This window comes from Dipodomys ordii, unplaced genomic scaffold (genome assembly GCF_000151885.1).
Source record: "Dipodomys ordii isolate 6190 unplaced genomic scaffold, Dord_2.0 Scaffold40, whole genome shotgun sequence".
Classification (NCBI taxonomy): Eukaryota; Metazoa; Chordata; class Mammalia; order Rodentia; family Heteromyidae; genus Dipodomys; species Dipodomys ordii.
In genome coordinates, this window is record NW_012267256.1 from 10,210,367 (window position 1) to 10,237,215 (window position 26,849).

The 26,849-nt window shown below is 43.2% G+C and overlaps 1 protein-coding gene across 1 annotated transcript in view; it reads right to left on the reverse strand.

Moving 5' to 3' along the window:
* Fam189a2 (family with sequence similarity 189, member A2) overlaps positions 1 to 26,849 on the reverse strand; it is a gene marked incomplete at its 5' end in the record, with an annotated part of 55,504 nt that overhangs the window by 22,184 nt on the left and 6,471 nt on the right. Inside the window, 2 exons of the mRNA XM_013018402.1 lie at positions 1,638 to 1,748; positions 20,308 to 20,364. Coding sequence (XP_012873856.1) covers positions 1,638 to 1,748; positions 20,308 to 20,364 — 168 coding nt within the window. The remainder of the gene's footprint in view (positions 1 to 1,637; positions 1,749 to 20,307; positions 20,365 to 26,849) is intronic.

Here is a 26,849-nt window from a genome sequence, read left to right on the forward strand (position 1 = left end):
AAAACAACTTCTGGACTCCATTCCTTTCGCTGCATCCTAAGGGAGATGTTTGTTACTAAGAAGTTCTTTTGTAAAAGTTCAGCTCTCACTAACGATTCCACGTCTACGTATTAGAACCCAAAGAACTGACAGCAGGACCAAGAAGAGACATTTGTCCACTCAAGCTCGAAGCAGCTTTGTACACAATAGACAGAATGTGGGAACAGCCCCAAGGCCCATCCTCAGATGAATGGATAAACAAAATATGTCATGCTGACAAACAATGGAGTATTATCCAGCCTTTAAAATGAAGGAGATTCTGACACAGCTACAACACGCACACACCTGGAGGACATTATACTAAGTGAAGTAAGTCACTCACAGGAAGGTAAACACTATCTGATTCCAGTTATGGGAGGTACATAAAAGTATCTGAATTCTGTAATTCTAGCTACTCAGGAGGCTGAGATCTGAGGATCATGGTTCAAAGCCAGCCTGGGCAGGAAAGTCCATGAGACTCTTATCTCCAATAAACCACCAGAAAACCAGAAGTGGCGCTGTGGCTCAAGTGGTAGAGCACTTGCCTTGAACTGAAGAGCTGAGGGACAGCACCCAGGCCCAGAGTTCAAGCCCCACAACCGACAAAAAAAAAAAAAAAGGTATCTGAATTCATATCAATGGAAAGTGGAATGCTAGTTGCTGGGGATTGCTGGGCACAGGGAGATGAGGAACTATTGCTAAATGTTGTTCCTGTTTTATGAAATGAAGAGTTCTGAAGACTGTTTCCATAACCATCTGAATGAACGTATCTGCTCTGAAGTATACACGCAAAAGGGTGAGGATGGTCAATTTACATGCATTTTGCCATAAGTTAATTTTGATTTTTGATAGTACTGGGCCTCATTTTTTTTTTATCTTAGAGAAGCTACAGGTCTACAACATCATATCCACAGTTCTGACAACCAAAAGTCTTGATTATAGTGTTGTATCCCAGACTCCACTGACACACTGTGTAATGAATGGAATAAACACCATACTTATCTTCCAAGGTCAGAAAATCTCCAGACGCTGACATACAACTGGCTTCCTTAGGTTTCGTTATGTATTTAGTCAGTCTTGGGACTTGAACTCAGGGCCTAAGTGCTATCTCTGAGCCCTTTCATTTAAGGCTAGTCCTCTACCATGTTGAGCCATAGCTCCACTTCCAGGTTTCTGGTGGTTAACTGAAAATACAAGTCTCATGGACTCTTCCTGTCCAGGCTAGCTTTGAACAGTGATCCTCAGATCTCAGCCTACAGAGTGGCTAGGATTATAGGCATGAGCCACCAGGGCCTGGCTTTTCCTTAGGTAAAAGAGGTTGGCCTGAATTCTGGTAACATTCTTTTCTTTTGTCTTCAGGTAGACAGATTGACCGTGGAGACACGACCCATCTACTCATTCAGTCACTGACCAGAGTGGCTCTGGGTTCTGGGGGAGCCACACTCCCTCACAATCAAGTGAAAAAGCCTCAGAAAACAGCTCTCAGCTTTGTTTTCCTACCTCCTTTTATCCACTTCAAGACACTGTGGGACAGCTGGAGGTGCCACAAATGGATGTCACAAGGAACGCAGCCAAGCCTGGCTCCAATCCCAGGCCTAATGATGTTTAGGGCTGCTTACCAGATCACACCTGGGTACGCTGGACACAAACTGTGCCCCTTGACATCCCAGGATGAATCCCGCGAGATTTAGCAGGACGCAGACCACAGAGAGTAACACGAAGAGGTTTACCTAAAACGACAGGAGGAAGGGCAATTAGAAAAGGCAACACGGGTGGTCCCAGGTGAACAGAAGAAACCTGATGTCTTCTCTAGGAGAAGACTCTGGGGAATGCATCCGAGCAGGTGCAGTAGTGACAATTCTCAGGCTGGGATCCTCGGTGCCCATGGACTTAAGCCGCACACAACGTGTGTCACCTCTCACAACTACGGCTACGCCAAAGCATTGTGGAAAAGGAGGCTGCAGGACTAGAAAAGAACAGAGCATTAACCTTCCTTCCTCACACGGGCTTCCACCACACACTGGCAGATGGCATCTGAAAAGACGTCACACAGGTCTGGAACCTTCACACCCAACCACACACACAGTCAGTGCTACAATGGGAAGTCTTGAACTATGGTGATTTTCTTTTAATCCACTAAAATATGCCTGGGAAAAAAAATGTTGTGATGGCCCTGTGTATCTACCAAAACAACACTTAATCTTGAAAAAAAAAAACCATATAACATGGGGTCCATTTGCTCCCTCCATTGGACCCCTGAATCTTTTCACTAAAATCTTAAATCAGCCCAGCAAAAGACATGATTCATCACATCAGTAGGCTTGCCACAGACTAGGAGAAAATATTTTCTTGCATATATCGAACCAAGAAACTATATTCAAATAATTCCTCACCTTATGATGAATTAATAATAATAAAAATAAAGCCATATGAAAAGGTACTCAACACAATTCATCATCATGAATACAAAGTAAAGCCATAGTGAGCTACTATTTCATACCAACTAGAACGATTAAAATTTAAAAGCTGATAGTAGCAAATGTTGATGAGAAGGAGGTACACTTAGACTTTTAGACACTTTCATGTGGGTAGAAAATAGTATGATTGAGCCGGGCATACTGGTGGCTCATGCCTGTAATCCTAGGTTCTCAGGAGGCTGAGGTCTGAGGATCATGGTTTCAAGCCAGCCCAGGCAGGAAAGTCTGTGAGACTCTAAATCTCCAATTAACCACCATAAAACTGAAAGTGGCACCATGGCTCAAAGTGGTAGAGTACTAGCCTTGAGCAGAAAAACACTCAGGGACAGCACCCAGGCCCTGAGTTCAAGCCCCACAACTGACGAAAAAGAAAATGGTATGATCAATGTTAAGAAACCATCAGTTGCTTTAAAAATTAAATATAAACCTTATCTGCAGGAATATTCCATGTCATTTATGGAGCTACTTAATTTTCACTTCCCTACTCCTTCAATGAGAGCTGCACACCGTGACTTCCTTCCAAAAGACCATGCAGAAGGGACAGAAGTAACTTTCCAGGGGATAAACCTGACAAACACAACATCCACAAGATGACAGAGGTCAGAGTCAGCGCTCAGCCGTGTCAATAGCACATGTCTGTGCTGACAGGGCTTGGGAATTGCACTTTACCTCTGTGGTCTCCCTACTCGGAACCCACAATAACAGTCTAATGCTCCATGGGGAAAGTTTAATGAAATGCCAGGTGCAACGCATCATCCCAAACACCCAACGAACGCTCCTCAAATCTGTTAAGTCATCAAAAAACAAGAGAAGTCTGAGAAACCACCACTACAGTTCAGAGAAGCATAAGCAGACCTGTCAGCTAAATGTAATGAGGCATCCTGGATGGACCGGTCAGTGGACAGAAAAGAGACACTAAGTAAGAAGTAGCTAGCAATAAGGTGTCCAATATGTGATGCACTACCATTCACTTGTAAGGTCTGAATGACAGGAGAAACTCAGTGCGGATGGAAGATTTCCATGCAGATGGAGTATATGGGAATTTCATGCTCTAGTCTTGTGGTTTTGTTACATATATGTGTGTATGCTATTCTAAAATGAAAACATGTATTTTAAATGTAATAAAGTGATTATATAATGTAGCATATTTAAACAATAGAATATGTCCATCCATTAAAAAGGAGCAAACTATGAATGCAAAAACAACAGTACAAAATTCAGGAACACGACATTGAGCAAAAGAAAGCAGATGCTGTGTATTTCCCCTTGCTTCAAGTTCGTGGATAGATGCGATCATCTGTGGAGACAGAAATCAAAATAGTGATTGCTTGGGTGGGGACGTGGAGGGAAGATGTTAACTGGGAAAAGAAAGCAGGGAATTTTCAAAAGGGAAAATATTCCACATCCGATCTTGCATGGTGGTTCCATGCACGATTCCGGTTTTCAAAACTGTGCTAACAGAAAGCTGGGTACAATGCAGCACCCCTGGAACCTCAGCATTCAGAAGGCTGAGAGTCAGGAAGATCCCAAGTTGAAGGCCAACCTGGGCTACAAAGAGAGGCCCTGTCTCAAAACCTCCAAACAACCAGAAAAAGAAAAAAGAAAAAAAATCTAAACTACAATCTGGGATTTCCCTACATTCAAGTTATACTTACTGACCATAATTGTAACACAAAGAGAGGAGGAACCTTGAATCTAACTGCCAAAGCAGAAATATGAGATCAAACAGAAAACTGAGGCTATTCTAAAATGCCTGAGCAACAAACAAAATGAAAGAATGTCTTGGGCATTCCCCCCACCCCACCCCAGAGGGGCTGTCCACAAGTCAGTCAGTCTGTCCTACATTAGATCTGTGCAAACTTCACAGGGATGATGTGGATCGGAACACACAGACTTCAAAATTACCGTGCATTTTTCCTCAGAATATGCTTCCATGTGACCTTATAGTTATTAAAACTCTGGCCTAGCCGGGTGCCAGTGGCTCTCGCCTGTAATCCTAGCTACTCAGGAGGCTGAGATCTGAGGATCATGGCTCAAAGCCAGCAGGAAAGTCTGTGAGACTCTTCTCTCCAATAAATCACCAGAAAACCGGAAGTGGCGCTGTGGCTCAAGTGGTAGAGCGCTCGCCTTGAGCTGAAGAGCTGAGGGACAGCACCCAGGCCCAGAGTTCAAGCCCCACGACTGGTCAAAAACAAACAAAAAAAACCTCTGGCCAAATGCTCAGGCAAATATATGACCTTATTGTTATTATTAAAACTCTGAGAGAGGTAGAAGAATGAACCAGGGAAATGAGTAGAATGTAGGCAAGAATGTATTGTATATTATGCCACAGAATTGAGGAAAACTAGGAAAGGAGTAGATGGAAAGGGGATGTGGAGGGATGTACATAAATTGCTCTATTAAATGGCAAAAAAAAATACGTAACCTAAAAATTAAGAAAAGTGAGGGAAGTGGGGCGAGAGGGGTGGATGTGAATACTGAAAGATCAAGAGGCACTATAGTCGAACTCTGGTTAAACCTCAGTCAAACTGAGGCATCTATCAAACACACAGCCTTTGAGATCACCCAGTTCAGAGCCTGGATCGAGCCCCAGTGTAGCAAGTATTGGAGTTACAAAGGGCATACATAAGGTTGTAGGACTTGCTTTACTTATCTGTCAAATGGGTATATTTTCCTAACCTACCTCCAAAGATTACTGTGATAACAGCACCCCATATTCTTAACTTCAAAGGTCTACATATACACACTTTATTATTAAGAGTAACAGACCTAGCCAGGCGCCAATGGCTCACGCCTGTCATCCTAGCTACTCAGGAGGCTGAGATCTAAGGATCACAGTTCAAAGCCAGCCCAGGCAAGGAAAGTCTGTGAGATTCTTATCTCCAATAAACCACTAGAAAACCGGAAGTGGCGCTGTGGCTCAAGCAGTAGAGCACTCACCTTGAGCTGAAAAGAGCAGGGACAGCGCCCAGGCCCAGAGTTCAAGCCCCACAACCGACCAAAAAAAAAAAAAAGAGTAAAGACATATCTACTTTATCTACTTACAGGTGAAGCTTGTATTATTACAAAGGGTGTTTCACAAAATGATTTTTCAGTAAGACTGGTACCCGTGTTTCAGTCTTTTGCGTATGAGACGCTTCAATTGAAGTCATCTGGAAAGGATAGTCAAATCCTAAGAATACTCTATAGATGTATTGATTGTGAAACTTCTCCAAAGACATTACATCACTCACCTCCTTCTGCCAAATGCAAGAAGCCAGTCACAAAGAATCACCTTTATTTGAATGACCAGAATAGCTAAGTCTAGGGCCAAGGTTATTGGAGGGAGATGGAGAGTGACATGTAGTGATTAGAAGGTTCCCTTTGGAGGGGTGATGTACAATTGATGCTAGTGGCATTTGTACACATCTATGAATTCACTCACACCCACTGAACTGTACGCAAGTGCATTAATATAGATAGATAGATAGATAGATAGATCTATGACATCTTAACAAAGCTATATTTTAAAAAGCAGCAAGATAACGTATGAGATTAAACATTTTCTCTTGCCCACAAAGATAAAAAAAAAGGTCATTCAGAATCCATAGAAAAATTTCAATATAAATATAATCATATAAATAATATAAATATATTATATAAATATATTATAGATATTGTTTATTATAAATATTTATTATTTATTATAAATATTATATATATTATAAATATTATATAAATATATTATAGATATTGTTTATTATAAATATTTATTATTTATTATAAATATTATATATATTATAAATATTATATAAATATATTATAAATATAAATAATAAAGACTAGAATACACTTGATTTGCTGATCAACACAGTCCTCCTTTGAGTGACATGAGATTCCATTTTCTCCTCACCCTCATTCCTCCGCCTGGTGCCCCAGTAGGAAGCTGTGGCTCCACCCTACACAAGAGGCACTTGGGTTCTTTTGTTCTTTGTTCTTTTCTCTACCATTTTGTTCAAGGCTGCTTTGTAGCCTCAGATGTTTCTGCTTTTCCTAGACACTACTTTAGGCCAGGCCCTTGATGTATCTGTTTATTTTAAGCTATAGAAGGGGACAAGTCCTATCATAACGAAATCAGTAAAGAAAACGTCCAGATCTGTATCTTTGTGAAAACTTGGGACTTAATTGAATTCAGCTTCTCTCCCTGCCACCAGCATCTCACAGTAGCAGCAAGCAGGCCTGCAGTAGGAAGGGTGAGGTAGCAGCTGCAATCTTCTATATCCCTCGGTTTGCTGTCTACTTCTCCCACAGATCAACATCTGGGTGAGAAAGAGTAAGGGAAGACTGGGCTGTGGCTGTTCATGTCTGGCCATGGCAAGTGTGTACAAAAGTCTCTCCCAATAGGAAGAAGCTCCTCTGAGTGGCAGCTCCCTGATTGGTCATCCAGCAGTAGAGATGACCAATCAGCTCCCTGATTGGTCACCCAGCCTTCTGCTGCTGTGGCTTCCCCAGTCATCTAAGGGCCTCACCCCCATTCCAGCTCGCTCTCTCTCATGTGCGGCCCATCTGGTCAGCTGGAAGTGTGAATCTAGGATTTGTTCTGTCACTGTACTATCCAACTGAGGCCCCAGGACGCTCCAACCACCACCTTCATTCCCCAGGCCTGGGTCTGACACTAGCACAGTCCAACACTAAGGAACCCTTACCATCTCCCAGTGCTTATCTTTAAGGCCCTGAATTCAGAAGTCACAGCAATCTAGAACTTTCTCCAAAACATGTATCTCTTTAATCAGCAATGGGTTGCAAAACAGGTTCTACCCAGTAGCTTTACAAGCCCTGCTTAAGATAGTGTGTGTGTGTGAGAGAGAGAGAAAGAGACAGACAGACAGACAGACAGAGACAGACAGAGACAGAGAGACAGAGAAAGAAAGAAAGAGAGAGCGCAATGGGCCTCTCTTATACAGAAAGCCCTCCCATGAGTGTGAATTAAAACACACTTCTAACGTTGAGATGCAGTAGCTGTCACATAGCATGAGTATTGCAACTGCCACTGCTGATTTTCATCATTCCAGAAACAATCTCTAGGCAAAGTTGGAGTGGCATCATATAGTTAGAGAGCAAAATACAAACTTTAAAACTGTGATGATGCCAAGATGCTAGGAAAACTTGTTAGCAAAAGTTGGAGGGTGGAAGGAAGGAAGAAAGAGAGTGAAAGGATCAATATCATCATCTTACAAAACAATCTCACATTGAAGAACTAAGAAATGGAAGCATGTAACATTATTTTAAAATTATTAAGTGATCAACAGGAGAGATGAAAAAGAAGTCTTTTAGAAAATGAGAGGAAGGTGGAGTAGCAGAAGGTCCTCCATTCGCAGCAAATACAAGGCTATTAAAACCAGCAAGAGTTGAAATGGTTAACTCTGGCATTCTAATCAAATTGGAGCATTGAAAGAAAGGCGCAGAGGCCTAATTATTTTATTTTTAATGAGTAAGATGCTTACTAAGCTCCTCCTTTGTCAAATTTTTAAAAACTCCCCATTTAAAGGTACGATATCTTATAAATTATAAAATGTAACAGTGATCTGATTAAAATATAGCGAGACAAAAGAATTGTAGTAGATGGGTAGGAACATAAAGAGACAGTAGACAGACAGACAGACAGACATTCAGATAGACAGACAGGGAAGGAAGCAAGGGAGATAGGAAGGAAGCAAGGAAGGAAGGAAGGAGGGAGGGAGGGAAGAATCAGTGGGACACAGTCTCAGTATATACACAGGCCCAATGTGCCCCAGATCACATAATCTGTTAGGGTATCCAGATCTGGGTATAACCTAGATTTCCAAACCTTGACTTTCCCTGCTCCTTTGAAGAGCAGAATATGTGCTAATACAATCCATTTAGAAATCATCTTTTCCTGTCAGGCACTGATGGCTCAGGCCTATAATCCTAACTACTTGGGAGGCCGAATTGTCAGGATTTTTGTTCAAAGCCAGCCCAAGCAGGAAAGGCTGTGAGACCCTTATCTCCAATGAACCACCAGAAAACTGGAAGTAGAGCTGTGGTTCAAAGTAACAGAGTGCTAGCCTTGAGCAAAATCTCTCAGGGACAGGGCCCAGGCCCTGAGTTCAAGCCTAATGACAGACAAAAAAGAAAGAAAGAAGGAAATCATCCTTTTCTCTTCACTAAGGGCTCCCCTCTGCCAGGCAGCTCTGTGGCATCCTCATCATATGTTAAGCTAATAAGAAAGCTCTCATTCTACCATGGCCCAGGTCCTAACACCTGACTCCAAAGCCCTCTACCCAACGCTTCCACCCAGGCTGGGCCCTCGCTACTTGCCTATCCAGAACAAGCACTTACTGAGATTCTTGTCTTTCCACTGAGTTGTCGTAAGTGCCCATATATTTAAAAATGAAGCTCATTCTAGATTTTAAAAGTTACCATGAGGAGGGCTGGGAATGAGGCAAGTGGTAGAGTGCTTGCCTCACATGCATGAAGCCCTGGGTTCAATTCCTCAGTATCACATAAACAGAAAAAGCTGGAAGTGGCACTGTGGCTCAAGTGGTAGAGTGCTAGCCTTGAGCAAAAGAAGCTCTGGGACAGCACCCAGGCCCAGAGTTCAAGCCCCAGGACTGGCAAAAATCAATCAATCAATCAATCAGTGTTGTCATTAGGAATTATTTGATTCATGGCTGGGAGGGGGGAGAAGAGGGGGAAGAGCAGAGGAACACAGCCCCACTATAGTCCTGTAACAATCACGGTTGGAACGAGAGAAAGCAGCTCAGCTAGTTATGCAGAAAAGGAATTTCTTGCCAGGCTATCAAGTGGCTCACAGAATCCAGGAGAGCCAGGCTCCGGGCGTTGCAGGTGGAGCCAAGAAAACTGAGTGCTGGAATCTCTCCCAAGGTCACAGGAAAACCAGGTCCCAGGTCACCAGCCCAGCAGCCCAGCAGCCCTGAACTACTCTGCATGGCCAGCTGAGCTACAGAGACCCAGGCAGAGGGTGGAGGTCATGGGTTCAACCCTATGGCTAGACTCAGAAGTATACAATCAAGGCAAGGCCCTGGCTCTCACAAGACACACAAACACACAGGTAGACCCCAAAGTGAGTACAGACACTGTAGATGCTGAGGAACCCCCAAATCAAACCACAGCAAGCTGAAGATCCCTTCAATCAGCAACTACACCAAACAAATGAGCAAGTCCCCCTCCTTCCCATACACTCAGCAGAATAGTTCCCTACAATTTCTTGACTGACCTTCCAGAAATTTCCATGTTGTAACTGCAAACACAAGCTGATTCCCAAAGGACAGTTTGGTTTTAGGAGGGCGTGTGTGTGTGTGTGTGTGTGTGTGTGTGTGTGTGTGTGGTGTGTGTATGCATGCGTGTGCGTGTGTGTGTGTGTGTGTGTGCACGTTCCAGACCTTTCTCTTCCTGAGCTTCCAGTCCACAGCTATTCTGGCATAGTTTAATTCTGCTCAATCCCAACCATTTCTTTTTTTTTTTAATTTTATTTTTTTTGCTGGTCATGGGGTCTGAACTCTGGGCCTGGGCACTGTCCCTCAGCTCTTCAGATCAAGGCTAATGCTCTACCACTTGAGCCTCGGTGCCACTTCGAGCTTACGTGATGCTAAGGAATCAAACACAGGGCCTCATGCATGCAAGGCAAGCACAATACCACTGAGCCACCTTCCCAACCCCCAACCATTTCATTATCCTGGAAGATAAACCTTCCAGGCATGCAGCCAAGAGCCCTAAAACCCTACAAATATCCTCCATTTGACTCACCCTTTCTAGACACCTCTGGCAAAATGTTCTCTCTTACTGAGGTAAGGTGTACAAAACTTAGCTATGCTTGATGAATGGATAATTAACCGTGGTATGCCAGGCTAGTGGGTGTGAAACCCATTGTTCATAAAACTGCTCTATAGGCCCGATATGTATCTCTGCTCTCCTTTCAAAGTTTCAGAATGGAGACAATGAAGAACTCTGGGGTGGGGGTGGGATCTAGTGGCTAACGTATGTATAGCAGCAATTGGTCTGGGGTTCATTTTCATTCTACCTCTTAACTAAAAGATTACTTGTGAGTTTAGGCAATTACTTTTTGTTACCAAACTCAGCTTGTAACTAGGACATACCCAACCTTGGGTCTCTTGGCAAAACAAGGTCTGGATTCAGCCTAGTGATAAACAACCCCCAAGTGTTTTCCATTTTCTTTTCTTTTCTTTTCTCTCTTGGTGGGGTGGTGGGGGGAAGCGGAGGTGGTGAGACAACATCACTATGCAACTCTGGCTGGCTTTGAACTTGGTGATCCTCCTGTCTTGGCCTCCTGAATGGTGGGATCACAGACATGGGTCACTATGTTAAGCTAGGACCTACTTCCTAATCGTGATCAGAGCTGGGAAACAAAAGTTCCACTGGGTCATACTGAGCCTGAATCCCACCTGGGACCCTTGACAACACCTAAATGCATGTTTCATGCGATGGGTGACTTAGTGACATGTTAAGGAAGAAACAGATCTCCTGGAGATTTTCTCAATGGATGATTTTGTGTGTGTTTGCATGTTTGCTAGCTAGCATGAGAGCCTATTTTACATTTCATAGCTTCACATGAACTTATGGGGTTTTTTTGTTCCTCATTATAAGCTGGACATATGTATTCTCATTGTATAAGTAAGAGAATTGATTCGATCATTTCCTTGCAAGAGGCAAGACTAATATGCAAAACTGGACATTATACTGTCTTGATTCATTTCTGCCAAGCTCTCTGGAGTAAAGGATAAAACTGCCAAATCTTTTGTCAATTCAAAACTTGAAAAAAAAACTGGGCAATCAAAAGTTAGAGAAAGTTCTTTTAACTTACGCTTTTGACCAAAAATCATCTAGCGTCAGCCCCAGGTGAAGGACTTACCAATACATTCACGAAGGAGAGCCATATAGAAGAGCTCATGGGAGAAGAATTGCAGTGGAACCAAACCTCACGTTCTAATAGCAGTTCATCTGGTGGAGGACTCCACAAGCTAGCTCATTCCTGAGCTAAGTAATATCCCCTTAAAAACAGGCATGTGAAAATAGCTGGTGAATTCTTATGCATTACAGCTATAGAAAAATGTACCGTAAAATCCCAAAGGGAACTCCTTTACTCACTGCCTTCCTCCCTCCCTCCATCCCTTCCTTTCTTTTCTTTCCTCACTCCCAAGTACTGAGGACTGAATCCAGGATCTACTAGACGAGAGCACTACCACAGAGTTACATCTCTAGCCTTTTTGAATTTATTTAGAGACAAGGTCTTGCTAAGTTGTCAAGTCTGTCCTCAAATTTGAAAACTTCCTATCTCAGCCTCCTGCGAAGCTGAGATTACAGTGTATATCACCATGCCCAGTCAGCAGGCCTTCAAAACTCGTGAGTCAGAGGCATTGGCTCATGCCTATAATCCCAGCTCCTCAGAACGCAGAGGGCGAGAGGACTTCAGTTTCAGGCCAGCCCAAAAGCTAGTGAGAGCTGCATCTCCACCACTCATCCAGGTGTGGTGTGGTGGCATGCACCTGAGAAGCACAGATGTGAAGATTACAGTCCAAGGCCAGCCTGGGAAAACCACCAGACCCTATCTGAAAAACAAGTGGAACAAAATAAGACTAAAAGAGGGGCTCAGGTGATAGAGTGCCTGCCCAAAAGCCCAAGGTCCTGAGTTCAATCCCAATATCCCCAAGGGGAAAACAACATCACCAAACACAGTGAAATAATCATAGTATCCCAGCTTATACACAGGAGGTTATAATGACCTGTTGAAATGCCCACCTGACATTAAACTAACATCAAGGGTTCTAGAAAGGGTTCTGGGAAGCTATATAATATGTGAGCTAGAAGGAGTCTTAAAAATTACTCTGATCTAAGCCATTCATTGGAGAATCAAGAGATTTCCCCAAGATTACCTGATAGTCAATGGCATTATAATAGCATTAGCATCTGGGTTTCAGCATCTATCACTCAGGCTCATTCCAAATCCAGACAGCCAGAAGACAAACTTGACAGACAAGCACTGCACAAGGCCAAAGAGCCTCAGAGCTCATCCTGGAAACACTCCGTTCTTCAAGTGACATGTCCTAGCCTTCCTGCCACAAGGAAAGCGAGCACCACCATCTATCCTGCAGAATAACTAAGCTATCTCTAAGTGTCCCTCTGGTAGGTCTGTCTCCAACTTCTTTGGACAAGGGTCAGTGTATCTCTCTAAGATACAGTCAGCTAAAACAAGAACAACAAAAACAAAACCACCAAGTACCAGTAGCTCATGCCTGTAATCTTAGCTACTCAAGAGGATGAGATTCAAGGATCGTGTTCAAAACCAGCCCAGGTAGAAAAGCCCATGAGATCCTTATCTCCAATAAACAAACAAACAAAAAAATAGAAGTGAAGCTATGGCTCAAATGGTAGCATGCTAGCTTTGAGCAAAAAAAGCTCAGGAACAATGCCCCGATCCTGAGTTCAAACTCCAGGACTAGCATCAAAAACAAACAAACAAACAAAAAGGCTAGTAATCTTAGCTATTTAGGAGGCTGATATTTGAAGACTGTGGTTCTAAGCCAGCCCAGGCAGGAAAGTCCATGAGACTCTTATCTCCAATTAACTACCAAAAAGGTGGAAATGGCGCCATGGCTCAAAGTGGTAGAGCGCTAGCCTTGAGTGCAAAAGCTCAAAGACAGTACCCAGGCCCCTGAGCTCCAGCCTCATGACCAACAACAACAACAACAATGATGCGGCCAAAGTATTTACCTTAAATCATTTTTAACTCTGTTTGGGTACTGAAGTTTTATCCTGAATATGATCATCTTAAAGTTAGGAGAGAAACTGAAGGATGAGTTTCAAAGCAGCCGTGTGCACCTGTTCTCTTCCCTTTTTAGTCTGGGTGCAAAGAAAAGGGGCTCGTGAGTGGGAATAAAGCACACAAGACACAGAGCTCCACCAGAGGAGCCTTCGGTCTTCACGCAAAGGAACACAGCTGTCTTCTTTTCAGTTGGAAGGTCATATCCATCCCATCTGTTCCAGACTAACAAGAAAAAAAACAATAAAACACCTTAAAGTGCCACACTATAAGCAACCAAAATTCTAGGCAGAGAGTTGGCTGGACTTGCACTGAACGCTCCACCAAAGGAAACCATCTTCCCAGTCATCAGTGGCTCACACTTGTAATCCTAGCTTCTCATGAAGCTGAGATCTGAGACTCACAGTTCAAAGCCAGCTTGGGCAGGAAAGTTGGTGAGACTTTTACCTACAATTAACCAGGAAAAAGCCAGAATTTGAGCTGCTACTCAAATGGTGGAGCACCGGCCTCGAATGAAAAAGCTAAGCGACAGCATCCAGGCCCCAAGTTCAAGCCCCAGTACTGAGGTGCGTATGCACACACACACACACACACACACACACACACACACACACACACACTGCGAAGAAATCATCTTATTAAGACCATTACATTTTCAACTGAGTCACCATCGTTGAGAGCCATTTCTGACACTGAGTCTGTGACTTCCAACCACTCACGAAACCCTTTATTAGAAGGACAAAGGGATGATGTCTAGAAAAACATCGGAACATTCTTTTCAAAACAGAAATGTTAACTCTTTATGGAAAAGACTGGATCTGGAGTCCCACGCACGGGAATGTACGCGAGTGAATGGAGCTTTACACTCTGAATTTCCATGAACACTTGAAGCCAAAGGAACTAGGTCAACCTGACGTTCCTTTGTGCGAACCAATACACTATCCTGCTGAGTCCAACAGTGAAGCTCACAAGAACTGTGCATGTATTCTAGAACATTCACATCCAGCAACACAGATAAGGACAGAAGGGCCTCTCAAAAGCCAGACATGCTTCAGCATTCACACACAGAGAGAGACCAAAGAGGGACACTGTTAGGAGAGGAACACAAAGACATTATTTGCCTCTGATTATAAAGTAATGTCAATAGAAATAAACTCCAGGATATGGAAACAAGAGGGTTTTTCTTTGTTGCTGTTTTCTGTTTTCGTTTCTTTATGTCTTGTTTGTTCATTGATCTGTCTTGGGGAATCTAAGAGGGGACCCAGAAATGGAGGGAGAGTGCAAGGTGAACAAACGCAACAGTGGTACTCACTGGACACTGTGTGGAAAATGAAGCCAGGAGCTACAAGGTGGGCAGACACAGCCCCTTCCTGCCCTGCGCTCACCAGCACCGCAGAGACACACAGAGCAAAGGATGAGAATACTGGCCGCTCAGAGGCGGGGAAGCCAAGGGATTCAGTGCTGCAATAATGAGCTCATCAGTTCCTGGGACCGGAATCTTCCATCATTAGGGTAATTGGTGAAGGTCTTTGTTGGGAAGTGCGGGCTGATGAAGAGCCAGAAAGAGCCAGCAGGCAACCAGCTAGGGGCAGAAAGTCCCTGCTCACACAGTACAGGGAGGGAGGGGAAGGAGAAAAGGACTGGAACTCTAACCCGCCACACCCATGTCTGCAGATCATGGATCCAGCCCACAGGGCCGGCTGGCTTCTCCTATGCCAGGGGGCCTCCCCACAAATAGGGGACTGACACACACTCCAAACTTGGGGTCGCTGAGAGAAAACTGGACAACAAAGAAGGAAAAGAAAGGGGGGAAGGAGGGAGAAAGAAGGAAGAAAGGAAGGCTCATTCACCAAGACAGGGTAGGGTAAAACCACCCCTGGTGTCATTCAATTATTCTCCTTAGCACAGAAAAGCAAACTAAGATGGGTTGCAGAGACTGGCTTGAACAGTTATACAGCTTGCTGGCTTGATTTTTCTTTCTTTTTTCCTTTCTTTCTTTCTTTTGGTCCAAGCCTAGGACTTGAACTCTTGTACCTGCCACTGTTGATCATTGGCTAGCACTCTACCAATGGAGCCACGCCTCCAACCGCAGTTATATAGCTAACGGGATAAATTAGGAACTTCAGACTGGCACATCCAGTTTCCTTCATCCTATCACACAATTCTATTATTGTTTCACATAATGAAGCTTTGGTACATGTTATAAGGTTAGATCATTAAGAATCAGTCTCACAGAAACACAGGGACAAAGGGTGAGCAAAGGCAGCAATGGGCCTCGATAGACACTATGTTGAAAGTGAACTGTACAACTTGTGGGTAGGGATGGGGTGGACACTAGGAGAGAGGGAGGGAAGGGGGACATTGTTCAAAAAGAAATGTACTCGGGGGCTGGGAAGGTGGCTCAGTGGTAGAGCGCTTGCCTTGCATGCCTGAGGTCCTGGGTTCGATTCCGCAGCACCACATAAGCAAAAAGAATAAAAGCTGGAAGTGGTGCTGTGGCTCAAGTGGTAGAGCGCTAGCCTTGAGCTGAAGAGCTGAGGGACAGCACCCAGGCCCAGAGTTCAGGCCCCACGACCGGACCCAAAAAAGAAAAAAGAAATGCACTCATCACCTGAATTATGAAACAATAACCCCTCTATTCATCACCTTTATAATAGCACTTTCTTAAAAAAAATTAAAAAGGGATTGAGAGGGCAGCAGTTCTAGGCCAGCCCAGACAAAAAGAATTCATGAGACTTCTATCTCAATCAGTAAGCAGGTGTGTTGGCACACAGCTGTCATACCAGCTACAGCAGGTGTACATGAAAGAATCATGGTTCAGGTGGGTCTGTGCAGAATTTCAAAACTCTATCCAAAAAGTAACTGAAAATAGAAGGAGCTGAGGGTTTGTCTCAAGGGGTAGAGCACCTCCCTAGAGGTACAAGGCCCTGAATTCAAACCCCACTGTTGCCAAAAAAAAAAAAGGAAGAAAGAGTTGTCTTGGCTGTGCATCAGTGGTTCACACCTGTAATCCTAGCTATTCAGGAGGCTAAGATCTGGAAGATCAAGGTTCAAAACCAGCCCTGGCTGAAAAGTCTGAGAATTTCCAATTATACAACAAAGAGTCAGATTGAAGAAGTGGCTCAAATGGTCAAGTATTAGCTTAGCAAGCCTGAGGACCAGAGTTCAAACCATGATACAGGAGAAGGGTAAGGGGAGGGAGAGGTCTAGAAGGCAGACTTTCTTAAAATCGATCTGGAAATCTGGAACACATGCTTATGATATCTTCATCCTTTGGAATTGTCAGAGTACAAATATCATGAGACATTTTCTTATTTTAACTCAATTTAAACACATACATTTTAATGTTGAATGAACAGGAAAAGATACTGCAAAGGTGATTCTTGTATCTAGACTATATGATCTTTGAGTGCCATCCAAACTTTTTCTGCAGAGTCTCATTCTAAATAGTGGAGGTAGGGGTCAGAGGCATGGCTCAGGTGGAAGGGTGCCTGCCAGTGAATGAAATCATCAAATACTGAGTTCGTGTCCCACTTTCAGAAGGAAGAAGGAAGGAAGGAAGGAAGGAAGGAGGGAGGGAGGGAGGGAGGGAGGGAAAGAGAGAAAGGAAAAAGAAAGAAGGAAAGAGAAAGGAAGGAAGGAAGGAGAGTTGGGTGCTGGTGGCTCATACCTGTAATCTTAGATACTCAGAAGGCTGAGATCTGAGAATCACAGTTCAAAGCCAGCCCATGCAGGAAAGTCTGTGATACTCTTATCTCTAATAACACACCAGAAAACCGAAGCATGAAGGGAAATACACCGCAGATATTACAACACAAGGCCCATTCACAACATAGGCCAAAGCCCATCCACAAGAACAGGCTACAAAGCCCACTGACAGTTTGTTACCTTCAACCTGCTACATAATATACTAGAACGTTACACTGATGACTTACATCTTCCAGATACATTCAGGGAGCATCACTAGGTTCAATGAGTGATAGAGCTATAAACTGCTCCCCACCTCACCTTACATATATGAAAACATGCTCGGGCTTGAGGACCACCAAGGCAATAGCGGGTTCTTTGACTCAAACTCCAAAGACTGCCCAAGACTCTGCATCTCCTGGAGCCTAAGAATTTAAGAGATTTTCTACTTAATATCACTTCCTAGTGAACTGTGGTCTGTTTGAGGTAAACTATGAAATATATAAATATATATATGAATGACATTATATTTATATATGTGAATGACTTTAGAAAATAATTGTAATTTAATTCAATCTCCAGGCAGATGAGAGAAAAATAAGAGGTATTATACAGAGAAAAATGTTGGAAGTAAGCTAGACACCAGTGGCTCACACCTGGAATCCTAGCTACTCAGGAGGCTGAGATCTGAGAAGCCAGCCAGCCTAGGCAGACAAACCCAAGAAACTCTCATTGCCAATTAACAAGCAAAAAGCTAAAAGTGGCACCAGCCTGAGCCAAACAGCCAAGCAAGAAAACAGGGTTTGAGCTCCAGTACCAGCACATAAAAGAAAAAAAACTGTAAGTAGTTTTCAATTCAAATGGACTTTCAAGGACTATTTTATCATAAAATATTGTAAAAGAGATTCTATTATTTATTACAGTAGTCACTGAATCAAACCCACAAATAATAACAAAGAATAAATATTGGGAATGTTCTAAATGCCACTGAATTATACACTTAGAAGTGATTCCTTCTGTAATATGAATTTTATCTCAGTAAGAATAAAAGAAGGAGAAAGTCACAAGTAAATATGTATATTGGTGGTAGGTGCCAAAGAAACAAGAGCATTTGCTAAGTAACAAAATTCTGAGGTTGTCTAACCAAAACATATTAACAATTTAAAAAGTCATATATTTGAGATTAATGGACAAGACTTGCTTCAAAAGATTAACGGAGAAAAAGAAAAACATGGAAGGTGGGAAACAGTTGAACAGTCTAGCTAAACAAAGTCAGCTCTAAACTAGTAAGTTTTTTTCTTGTTTTTTTCTTTTCTTTCTTTTTTTCTAGTCCTGGGGCTTGAACTCAGGGCTTAGACACTGTCCCTGAGCTTCTTTAGTGCTCTACAACTTGATTAACAGCTTTACTTCCTAAGCTAGTAATTTTTGAAGCTGGTGGTTTATTCCTTTCACTGTGGTCCCTGTTTAAATAGTACAGACACAATGTGTAGCGCTGAAGACATGTAAGAAGCTTACAGTGAACCTATAGCCACCGTCTCTTCGATAAGGGAGCTAAAAAAAATAGAATGGAAGAAAGACAGCCTCTTCAGTAAATGGTACTGGCAAAATTGGTTAATCACTTGTAGAAAACTAAAGCTAGATCTTTATATATCACCCTGCACCAGAATCAATTCCAAATGGATCAAAGACCTCAGAGTCAAAGCAGACACACTGAAAACATTACAGGATGGAATAGGAGAAACCATATGTCTTCTTGTCACAGGCCCAAATTTTCTTTTTTTTTTCCAAATGTTCTTAATAGAGACCCAGAAACACAACAAATCAAAGAAAGGTTGGACAAATGGGATTGCATGAAATTGCAGAGCTTCTGCATGGCAAAGGACATAGCTAGCAAGATCAATAGAAAGCCCACAGATTGGGAAGAAGATCTTTACTAGCTATACAATTGACAAGGGTCTCATATCTAAAATATATCTGGAACTCAAAAAATTAAATCCCTCAACAACAAATCCTCAAAGAAACAACTGCCCAATAAATAAGTGGGCTAAAGACTTAAAGAGAAACTTCTCTGAAGAGGAAAGAAGGATGGCCAATAGACACATGAAGAAATGCTCAACCTCCCTAGCCATAAAAGAAATGCAAATCAAAACAACATTGAGATACCACCTCACCCCAGTTAGAATGGCTAAAATCAAGAACTCTAATAACAACAGATGCTGGAGGGGATGTGGACAGAAGGGAAGCTTACTGCATTGTTGGTGGGAGTGTAAACTTGTTCAACCACTTGGGAAAGTAGTATGGAGGTTTCTCAAAAGACTCCACATAGAGCTCCCCTATGACCCAGCAATCCCACTTTTGGGCATTTACCCAAATGATCACAAACAAGACCACACTAAAGCTACCAGCACAACTATGTTTATTGAAGCATTATTTACCATAGCTATGAATATGGAACCAACCTAGATGCCCCTCAGTAGATGAATGGATCAAGAAAATGTGGTATATATACACAATGGAATTCTATGCCTCCATCAGAAAAAATGACATTGCCCCATTTGTTAGAAATGGAAAAACTTGGAAAAAATTATATTAAGTGAAGTAATCCAGGCCCAAAGAAATATAGGTCCCATGGTTTCCTTTATTTACAATAACTAGTATATGTCTGAGACAAGCAGAAAAGCTCAGATAAGATGATGTTAAGCAAAATGAATCCCAAAATAAGGACACAAGTGGGTTTTTTTTCTTTCTCGCATTGTTTCTAAAGTATTTATAAGGTACCATGTGATTTTTTTTGTTGCTTTGTATGTCCCTCCCCCATGGTATAACCCCTGTTTTCACTGTATTTGATATTGATATAATTTAGGGAGAGGAAGGGAAAAAACAAATAGTTTAAATAATGATACAGGTGGACTCACTGCAACAATGAGATGTACAAGATGCTATGTCAAAAAATGAACTTTGCAATTTAGGTGGGGGGAGGGTAGTTGTGGAGATGGGAGGGAAGGGATGGTAGGGGAAAAACAAAGGAGGAAGCAACAATGCTTGATAAGAAATGTACTCATTACCTTGCTCATGTAACTGTAACCCCTCTGTACAGTATTTTCACATAAAAGACTTAGTTTAAAAAAAGAAGTTTACAGCCAAGCAGAAAACCAGCAAAATTATCATCTTCTGTGATGATCCTCGAAACATCTGTCTTTGATGTTGCCCATCATTAGCTATTTATTTAGTTACCAAGGAAGCTGAAGCCCTTTTGTAATGTCTCATTCCTACAGACTTCCTACATAGCACATTCTATAGAGCATAAGTTCTAAGGTGGGTACATACCAGAAGAATCATGGGTCTTTTCCAAGTGGTTAACCCTATGATCCCAGACAGAATTACCTGTAAGAAAAAAGAAGAAGATTACCTAGGCAGCAGTGGCTCACACCTGTAATCCTAGCTACTCAGGAAGCTGAGATCTGAGGATAGCAATTCAAAGCCTGCTCAGGTAGGAAAGTCCATGAGAGTCTTACCTCCAATTAACCACCAGAAAATTCTTAGTGGTGCTATGGCTCAAAGTGGTAGAGCACTAGCCTTGAATAAAAGAGCTCAGGGACAGCACCCCTGAGTTCAAGCCTCACAACTGACCAAAAAAATGTATTCATCACTTGACTTATGAAATGGTAACCCCTGTGAATATCACAAAAGAAAGAAAGAAAGAAAGGCAGGCAGGCAGGCAAGCAGGCAGGAAGGAAGGAAGGAAGGAAAGAAGGAAGGAAGGAAGGAAGGAAGGAGAGAGAGAGAGAGGTGGGGGAGGAGGGCTAGGGAATGTGGCTTAGTTAGTGGTAGAGTGCATGAAGCCCTGGGTTCAATTGCTCAGGACCACATAAACAGAAAAGGCCAGAAGTGGCACTGTGGCTCAAATGGTAGAGTGGCAGCTTTGAGCAAAAGAAGCTAAGGGGCAGTACCCAGGCCCTGAGCTCAAGCCCCAGGACTGGAAGAAAGAAGAAAGAGGAGGAAGAGGAGGAAGAAGAGGAGAAGGAGGAGGAGGAGGAGGAGGAGGAGGAGAAGGAGGAGGAGGAGGAGGAGGAGAAGAAGAATTAGAAGAAGAAGAATTAGAAGAAGAAGAATTAGAAGAAGAAGAAGAAGAAGAAGAAGAAGAAGAAGAAGAAGAAGAAGAAGAAGAAGAAGAAGAAGAAGAAGAAGAAGAAGAAGAAGAAGAAGAAGAAAGAAGAAAGAAGAAAGAAGAAAAGAGAAGAGATGAATCAAAGGAATTCCTCAGGCCCAGGCACAGCCATCTGAGTGTGTCCTGGGGGCACATTTTACCCTGGTCACCAGTGTCTGCTGAATGCAGTTGGGCTTGGGTCTCGTTGATGGTACTTTTTCTTGCCAAGATCCCTCCCACATGCCAGCTTACCATCTCTGCTCATTAACTACAAGCCACACGTGCCCACGCCCACAAAGCAGAGGGCCCATCCCTCACAGCACCACATCAGGGAGGGAACAGATCTGCCTCTCAGTAGCAAAGACCAAACCCACACGTGGACAGGCAGGCAGCTGACTTCTCTTTATGGGTCTGGGTCTAAATGTCTTCTTATCTGTCTCCCAGGCACTGTACCGCTGCAGTCCGTTTACCTCTAACAGGATGCCACCTCCGGTTCCCCCAGCAACCTCTGCAGCTAAACACCCAGCGGCTGTGTCCCTCTCCACGTGTATGGGGGCTGTCTCTAGTTCTTCACACAGAGCCTTGAGACCCAGGCCAGACCATCCCTCCCCCAGTCAGCTTCCCAAAGTGAGTGCTCTGACCTTGGTCTCGTCATTCCCCATCTTTGGCCCTCAACTCTGGTTTCCTGAGAAATGTATCATAAGTGAAGGAAACCATCTCTGAGGTCTCTTTGAGCACAAACCTTGACCCCCATTGTGTGGAGGGATTGCTCAGAACTCTAAGACTCTAAGACCCAGCAAGCAGGCATATAGTAGGAGGTGTGTGTGTGTGTGTGTGTGTGTGTGTGTGTGTGTGTGCATAGATGAATGAGTGTGTGTGTGCATAGATGAATGTGTGTGTGCATAGATGAATGAGTGTGTGTGTGTGCATAGATGAATGTGTGTGCGTGTGTGTGTGTGTGCACATCCCTACATACCCTTCCACATGTGCAGGGGCTACTCACCCATCCACCCACCCTGCAGCCCACTCAACTTGGCCGAGACAATGCACGTAGCTTCTGTGAACACAGAGCTGAAAATTTCACTGCTCTGGAGGGAAACACACACTGCCGGAGATAACTGTTGATTTGAATTATTCATTGGTGTTTGTTACCAGTGTCTCTGAATATAGACCCCTGGGGTTCAGCTTTATGGAGAACTACTTTGGACATTCGAACAATGTTATTACCATGAAGTGTCCTGCTCCAAAGGTAAAATCCCATAAAATAATCTAAGCTGTACTCTACACATCCCCCATCTACCCATCTTTTCCAGGTTCACAGTTTTGTATATCTACACATTCCGCTATGTACATAGATGCTGTCTAAATCCTCAAGTGTGTGTGTCACTAGAGCTAGACCTCAGGACTTCATGCTCTTGTTTGGCTTTTTTACTCAAGGCTGACACTCTACCCCTTGAGCCACACCTCCACCTCTATCTTCTTGCTGGTTAACTGGAGATAAGAGTCTCACAGACTTTCCTGCCTGGGCTGGTTTAGAGTCTCAATCCTCAGATCTCAGCCTCTTGAGTAGCTAGGATTATAGGCATGTGCCACCAGTGCCCAGCATTTGCTCTTCAAATTCTCATCCACAAATACCCTCACTGGGATGAGTATGTATTCATAGGCACAGGAGTGTGATTTCTACAAAAGAAAAAAATGTATCATAAAATGTACACTGTTCTTGCTTCCTCTTCTTCTTGGCCAATAAATAGTTCAGGGAAATCTCTTTGAGGTCCTGTATTAGCTGTGATTCATGTCAGCTAAATGGCGGCAGAACACCCCATTATGTGGCTCTACACCACACATTCAGTCATTTCTATATTCACGAAACACTCATTTCTAGTTTTCCCTTCACAAACAATGCTGAGTAAATATCCAGGGACAGATATCTTTCAAAACAAGTGCTCTGGGCTGAAGGCATGGCTCAACAGGACAGAGCACCTGCCTAACAAGGACAAGGCCCTGAATGCAAACCCAGTACCACAGGGAAAAAAAAAGAGCTTTTATTTCTATTGAACAGGTGGATAAAGTATGAAGAATGGAGTTAAGGTAAAAGGTGTTTATATTTTTATTGTAATAGATTATGACAGATGTTAGTGTTATTTCAAATAAAGGGCCTTTGAGACCGAAAACAAAATAAGCCATACTCTTTATTTCTTCCTTGAGGAGTGATATTTTGTCAACATATACTAAGAACAAATCCCAGAAAATGTGTTTTTTTAATATGTATAAAATGAGCAGTAGCAGTGTGGCTCAAGTACTATAGTGGCAGCCTTAAGCAAAGAAGCCAAGCAAAGCCGGGTGCTAGCGGCTCACACCTGTAATCCCAGCTACTCTAGAGGTTGAGATCTGAGGATTGTGGTTCAAAGCCAGCCCGCACAGGAAAGTTGTGCCACTCTGATCTCCAAGAACCTACTCAGAAAAAGCCAGAAGTGGTGCTGTGGCTCAGGTGGTAGAGCACTAGCCTTGAGCACAAAGAGGCTCAACAACAGCTCCCAGGCCCTAAGTTCAAGCCCGAGCACCAGCAAAAAACAAAAAAAAGCCAATCAAGAGCAAGAGACCCAAAGTTCAAGTCCCAGTAGCAGCATGAATTTATATTTTATATAGCTCTATTATATTACATATAATAATTATATTACATATAATAATTGCATGTAATAATTATGTATGATATAGGTTGTATAACGTATAATACCATATAATTATTTTATGCATAAAATGTATATGGCAGATACAAATATTAATAATCTCAAAGTATAGTGACAATGATGCTCGTGATATTGGTGGAGAGAAATATAAAGTGGACAAAGCACGATTCAATGAAAAAGTCAAGATATATGCCAAATTCAGGGACTGGATGACAAATCCCCATCATCACTGTAAGAACTGCTGTTTCCTTGCTGTGGGAAACTGGGGCTGTAGGAAACTGCATCCCTGAGCCCCGCAGCAAGGGCACAGCTCTACCACTTGAGCCACAGCACCACTTCCGGCTTTTTTCGCTTATGTGGTGCTGAGGAATCGAACCCCGGGCCTCAGGCATGCAAGGCAAGCGCCTTACCACTGAGCCACCTTCCCAGCCCCCTATCCTCCTTTTCTGAAGCTCCATTCACCAGGCACGGTATCCATGCATTCCTCTGACTTCCAATTGGATATTGCTCCCTGCCCCGTGATAAGTGTGGTCTGTGCCTACGGTATTACACACGAGCTGATTGATTGGCCTTTCCCTTATGTAGGGCGGTTGCTATGCTTCCCTGATCCCAATGACTTCCTGTGCCTGGGGAGGAGAAAAGCTTAAATATAGACAAGAGGGGTGGAAATCTCTGGAATGAAAGCAGGAACGGAAGTGGTACATTGGAGATCCTTTTCTTAGTAGAAGCGTTCTAAGGTTTACACTCAAAACCTTAGATCTGCTCACCTGGCATTCTACCACTTGAGCTATTCTACCTCCAGCCATGTGTTTTTAGAGATGGAGGCTTGAGGACTTCTCTCCCTTGGCTGGCCTAGAATCATAATCCTCACGATCTCTCAGCCTGTGTAGCTAGGATCACAGTCATGAGCCACTAGCACTTGGCTGGAATGAGTCTTTAAAGAATTCAAGAACTAGGGAACGGATGCTCCCTCTGGTCTCCAGCAGGAATGGAACTCATGAATTCAATCCCTCATGAATTCAAGGAAAGAAAGAAAGAGGCAGAGTATCCTGTTGGGGCTAGAGCTTTATCAGAAAGGCGTCAAGTGGGCCCTCAGCCAGGGTCTTTCCTGGCTCCTATACACCATCTGACTAGGTGTTCAACTGACTCTCTCCAGAGGGTCTGGGCAAGTACAACTTGCTGGAGTACCACTAAAAGCTCCTAGGAGGAACTCAATGAGGGATCACAAAGGAGGGGAGGGAGGGAGGGAGGGAAGGAGGGAGGGAGGAAGGAAGGAAGGAAGGAAGGAAGGAAGGAAGGAAGGAAGGAAGGACAGAAATAGGAGATGAGCTTGCTTGAGTCACTGTGGAGCCTGGACACACTTTCTCCTCTTGTGCCTGAAAAAATACATCAACAATCCTCTTCCAGCCCCAGGAGCAGCCTGCCTGGAGTGATGTTCCAGCCTCTGGTCTCTACATGATTATCATGCGATTGCATGCAAATTTCCTTTCACTTAGTCATAAACTATTCCTTGTAGATTACAGTAAAGCAGAGACTTTTCCTTTCTTTTGTTTTTCTTTCTGATAATGCAAAGAGGTCTCTGAACCTTACCACCACTGTGGTGAACGGTGCCTTCATTTGCCAGCTTAAAAGCCAAATCATTAAGATCAAAGCTTATAATTCCACTGCCCCAGTTTCCTCAGCTAATCCACAAACATGCCTTCAGGCAAAAATGTTCTGGATCTGCTGTCAAAAGCTGCTGTATCAAAACAGAGAGGTTTTTAAAGAAAAAAAAAACCTAAATTGTTAATATCTCATGTTTACCCTGTAAATAAGCATACACACCAAAAAAAAAAAAAAACCACCTTTCAACAACTTATCTTACCCTATTGCTTTTAGATGGCAGCTGAAAGATTGGAGGGGGAGAGGAAGAAGAGAGAGGAGGGGGGGAAGAGGAAAAAAGGAGAGTGGAGGAAAAGGAGGGGAGGAGAGGGGAGGATATTGAACAGGAGGGGAGGGAAAGGCTTAGGAGGGAAGAGGAACTCCTCCCTTTCTAGCCCAACTCATTTAAAACTGAAAGAGTAGGCAACTGGCTGTTTCTAATATACATGTGATAGTTGTGGGGGGGTTGTTTTTGTTTTGGGAGTTTTTTTGTGTGTGTGTTTTTGTTATGGGGTTTGAACTCTGGGCCTGGGCACTATCCCTGAGCTCTTCAGCTCCAGGCAAACTCTACCACTTGAGCCACAGCGCCACTTCCAGTTTTCAGGTTATTAATTGGATATAAGAGTCTCATGGACTTTCCTGCCTGGGCTGGCTTTGAACCTCAATCCTCAGATCTCAGCCTCCTGAGTAGCTATGATTATAGGCATGAGCCACTCATGTCTGGCCAATAGTTGGGGGGGGGGGTGCCCTATAAAAATACAAAGCATCCTGTTGGTTCTACCTTGATTGAAAAGTGCCTTGGTGTTTAAAAAACATGGCCAGGATTCTATCTGGTCTTAGAGTCCAGCTTTAGGCACTTTCATGTATGTTTTCTGTTTACACTTTCTCAACTCAATCCTGCGGCAAGAATCATCCCACCCACTTTACAGAAGTGCAACTGAACCAGGTTCAAAGACACAAACAATCAAGGTGCAGTACTGATCAACATGATCCCGCTGTCAAGTAAAATAAGGGAATGAAGAAAATGTACTCTAAAAAATATACTTAAAATATGCTTAAATCCTGAAGTTGCATTTGATGTGTATATGTTTATATTTACTATTAGCTGATAGAGAGCTCACAGTGTTTATGTCATCTTATCCTTGAACTGTTTGTTCTTTCTTTATGTTTCATTATTGCAATCTTTATTAAAAGACTGATGTTAAAGTTCACCAGGGTCAAGTTTTCTTTTAAGAAAGCAGAATTTGGGGCTGGGAAGGTGGCTCAGTGGTAGAGCGCTTGCCTTGCATGCCTGAGGCCCTGGGTTCGATTCCTCAGCACTACATAAACAAAAAGAAAAAAGCTGGAAGTGGCGTAGTGGCTCAAGGGGTGGAACGCTAGCCTTGAGCTGAAGA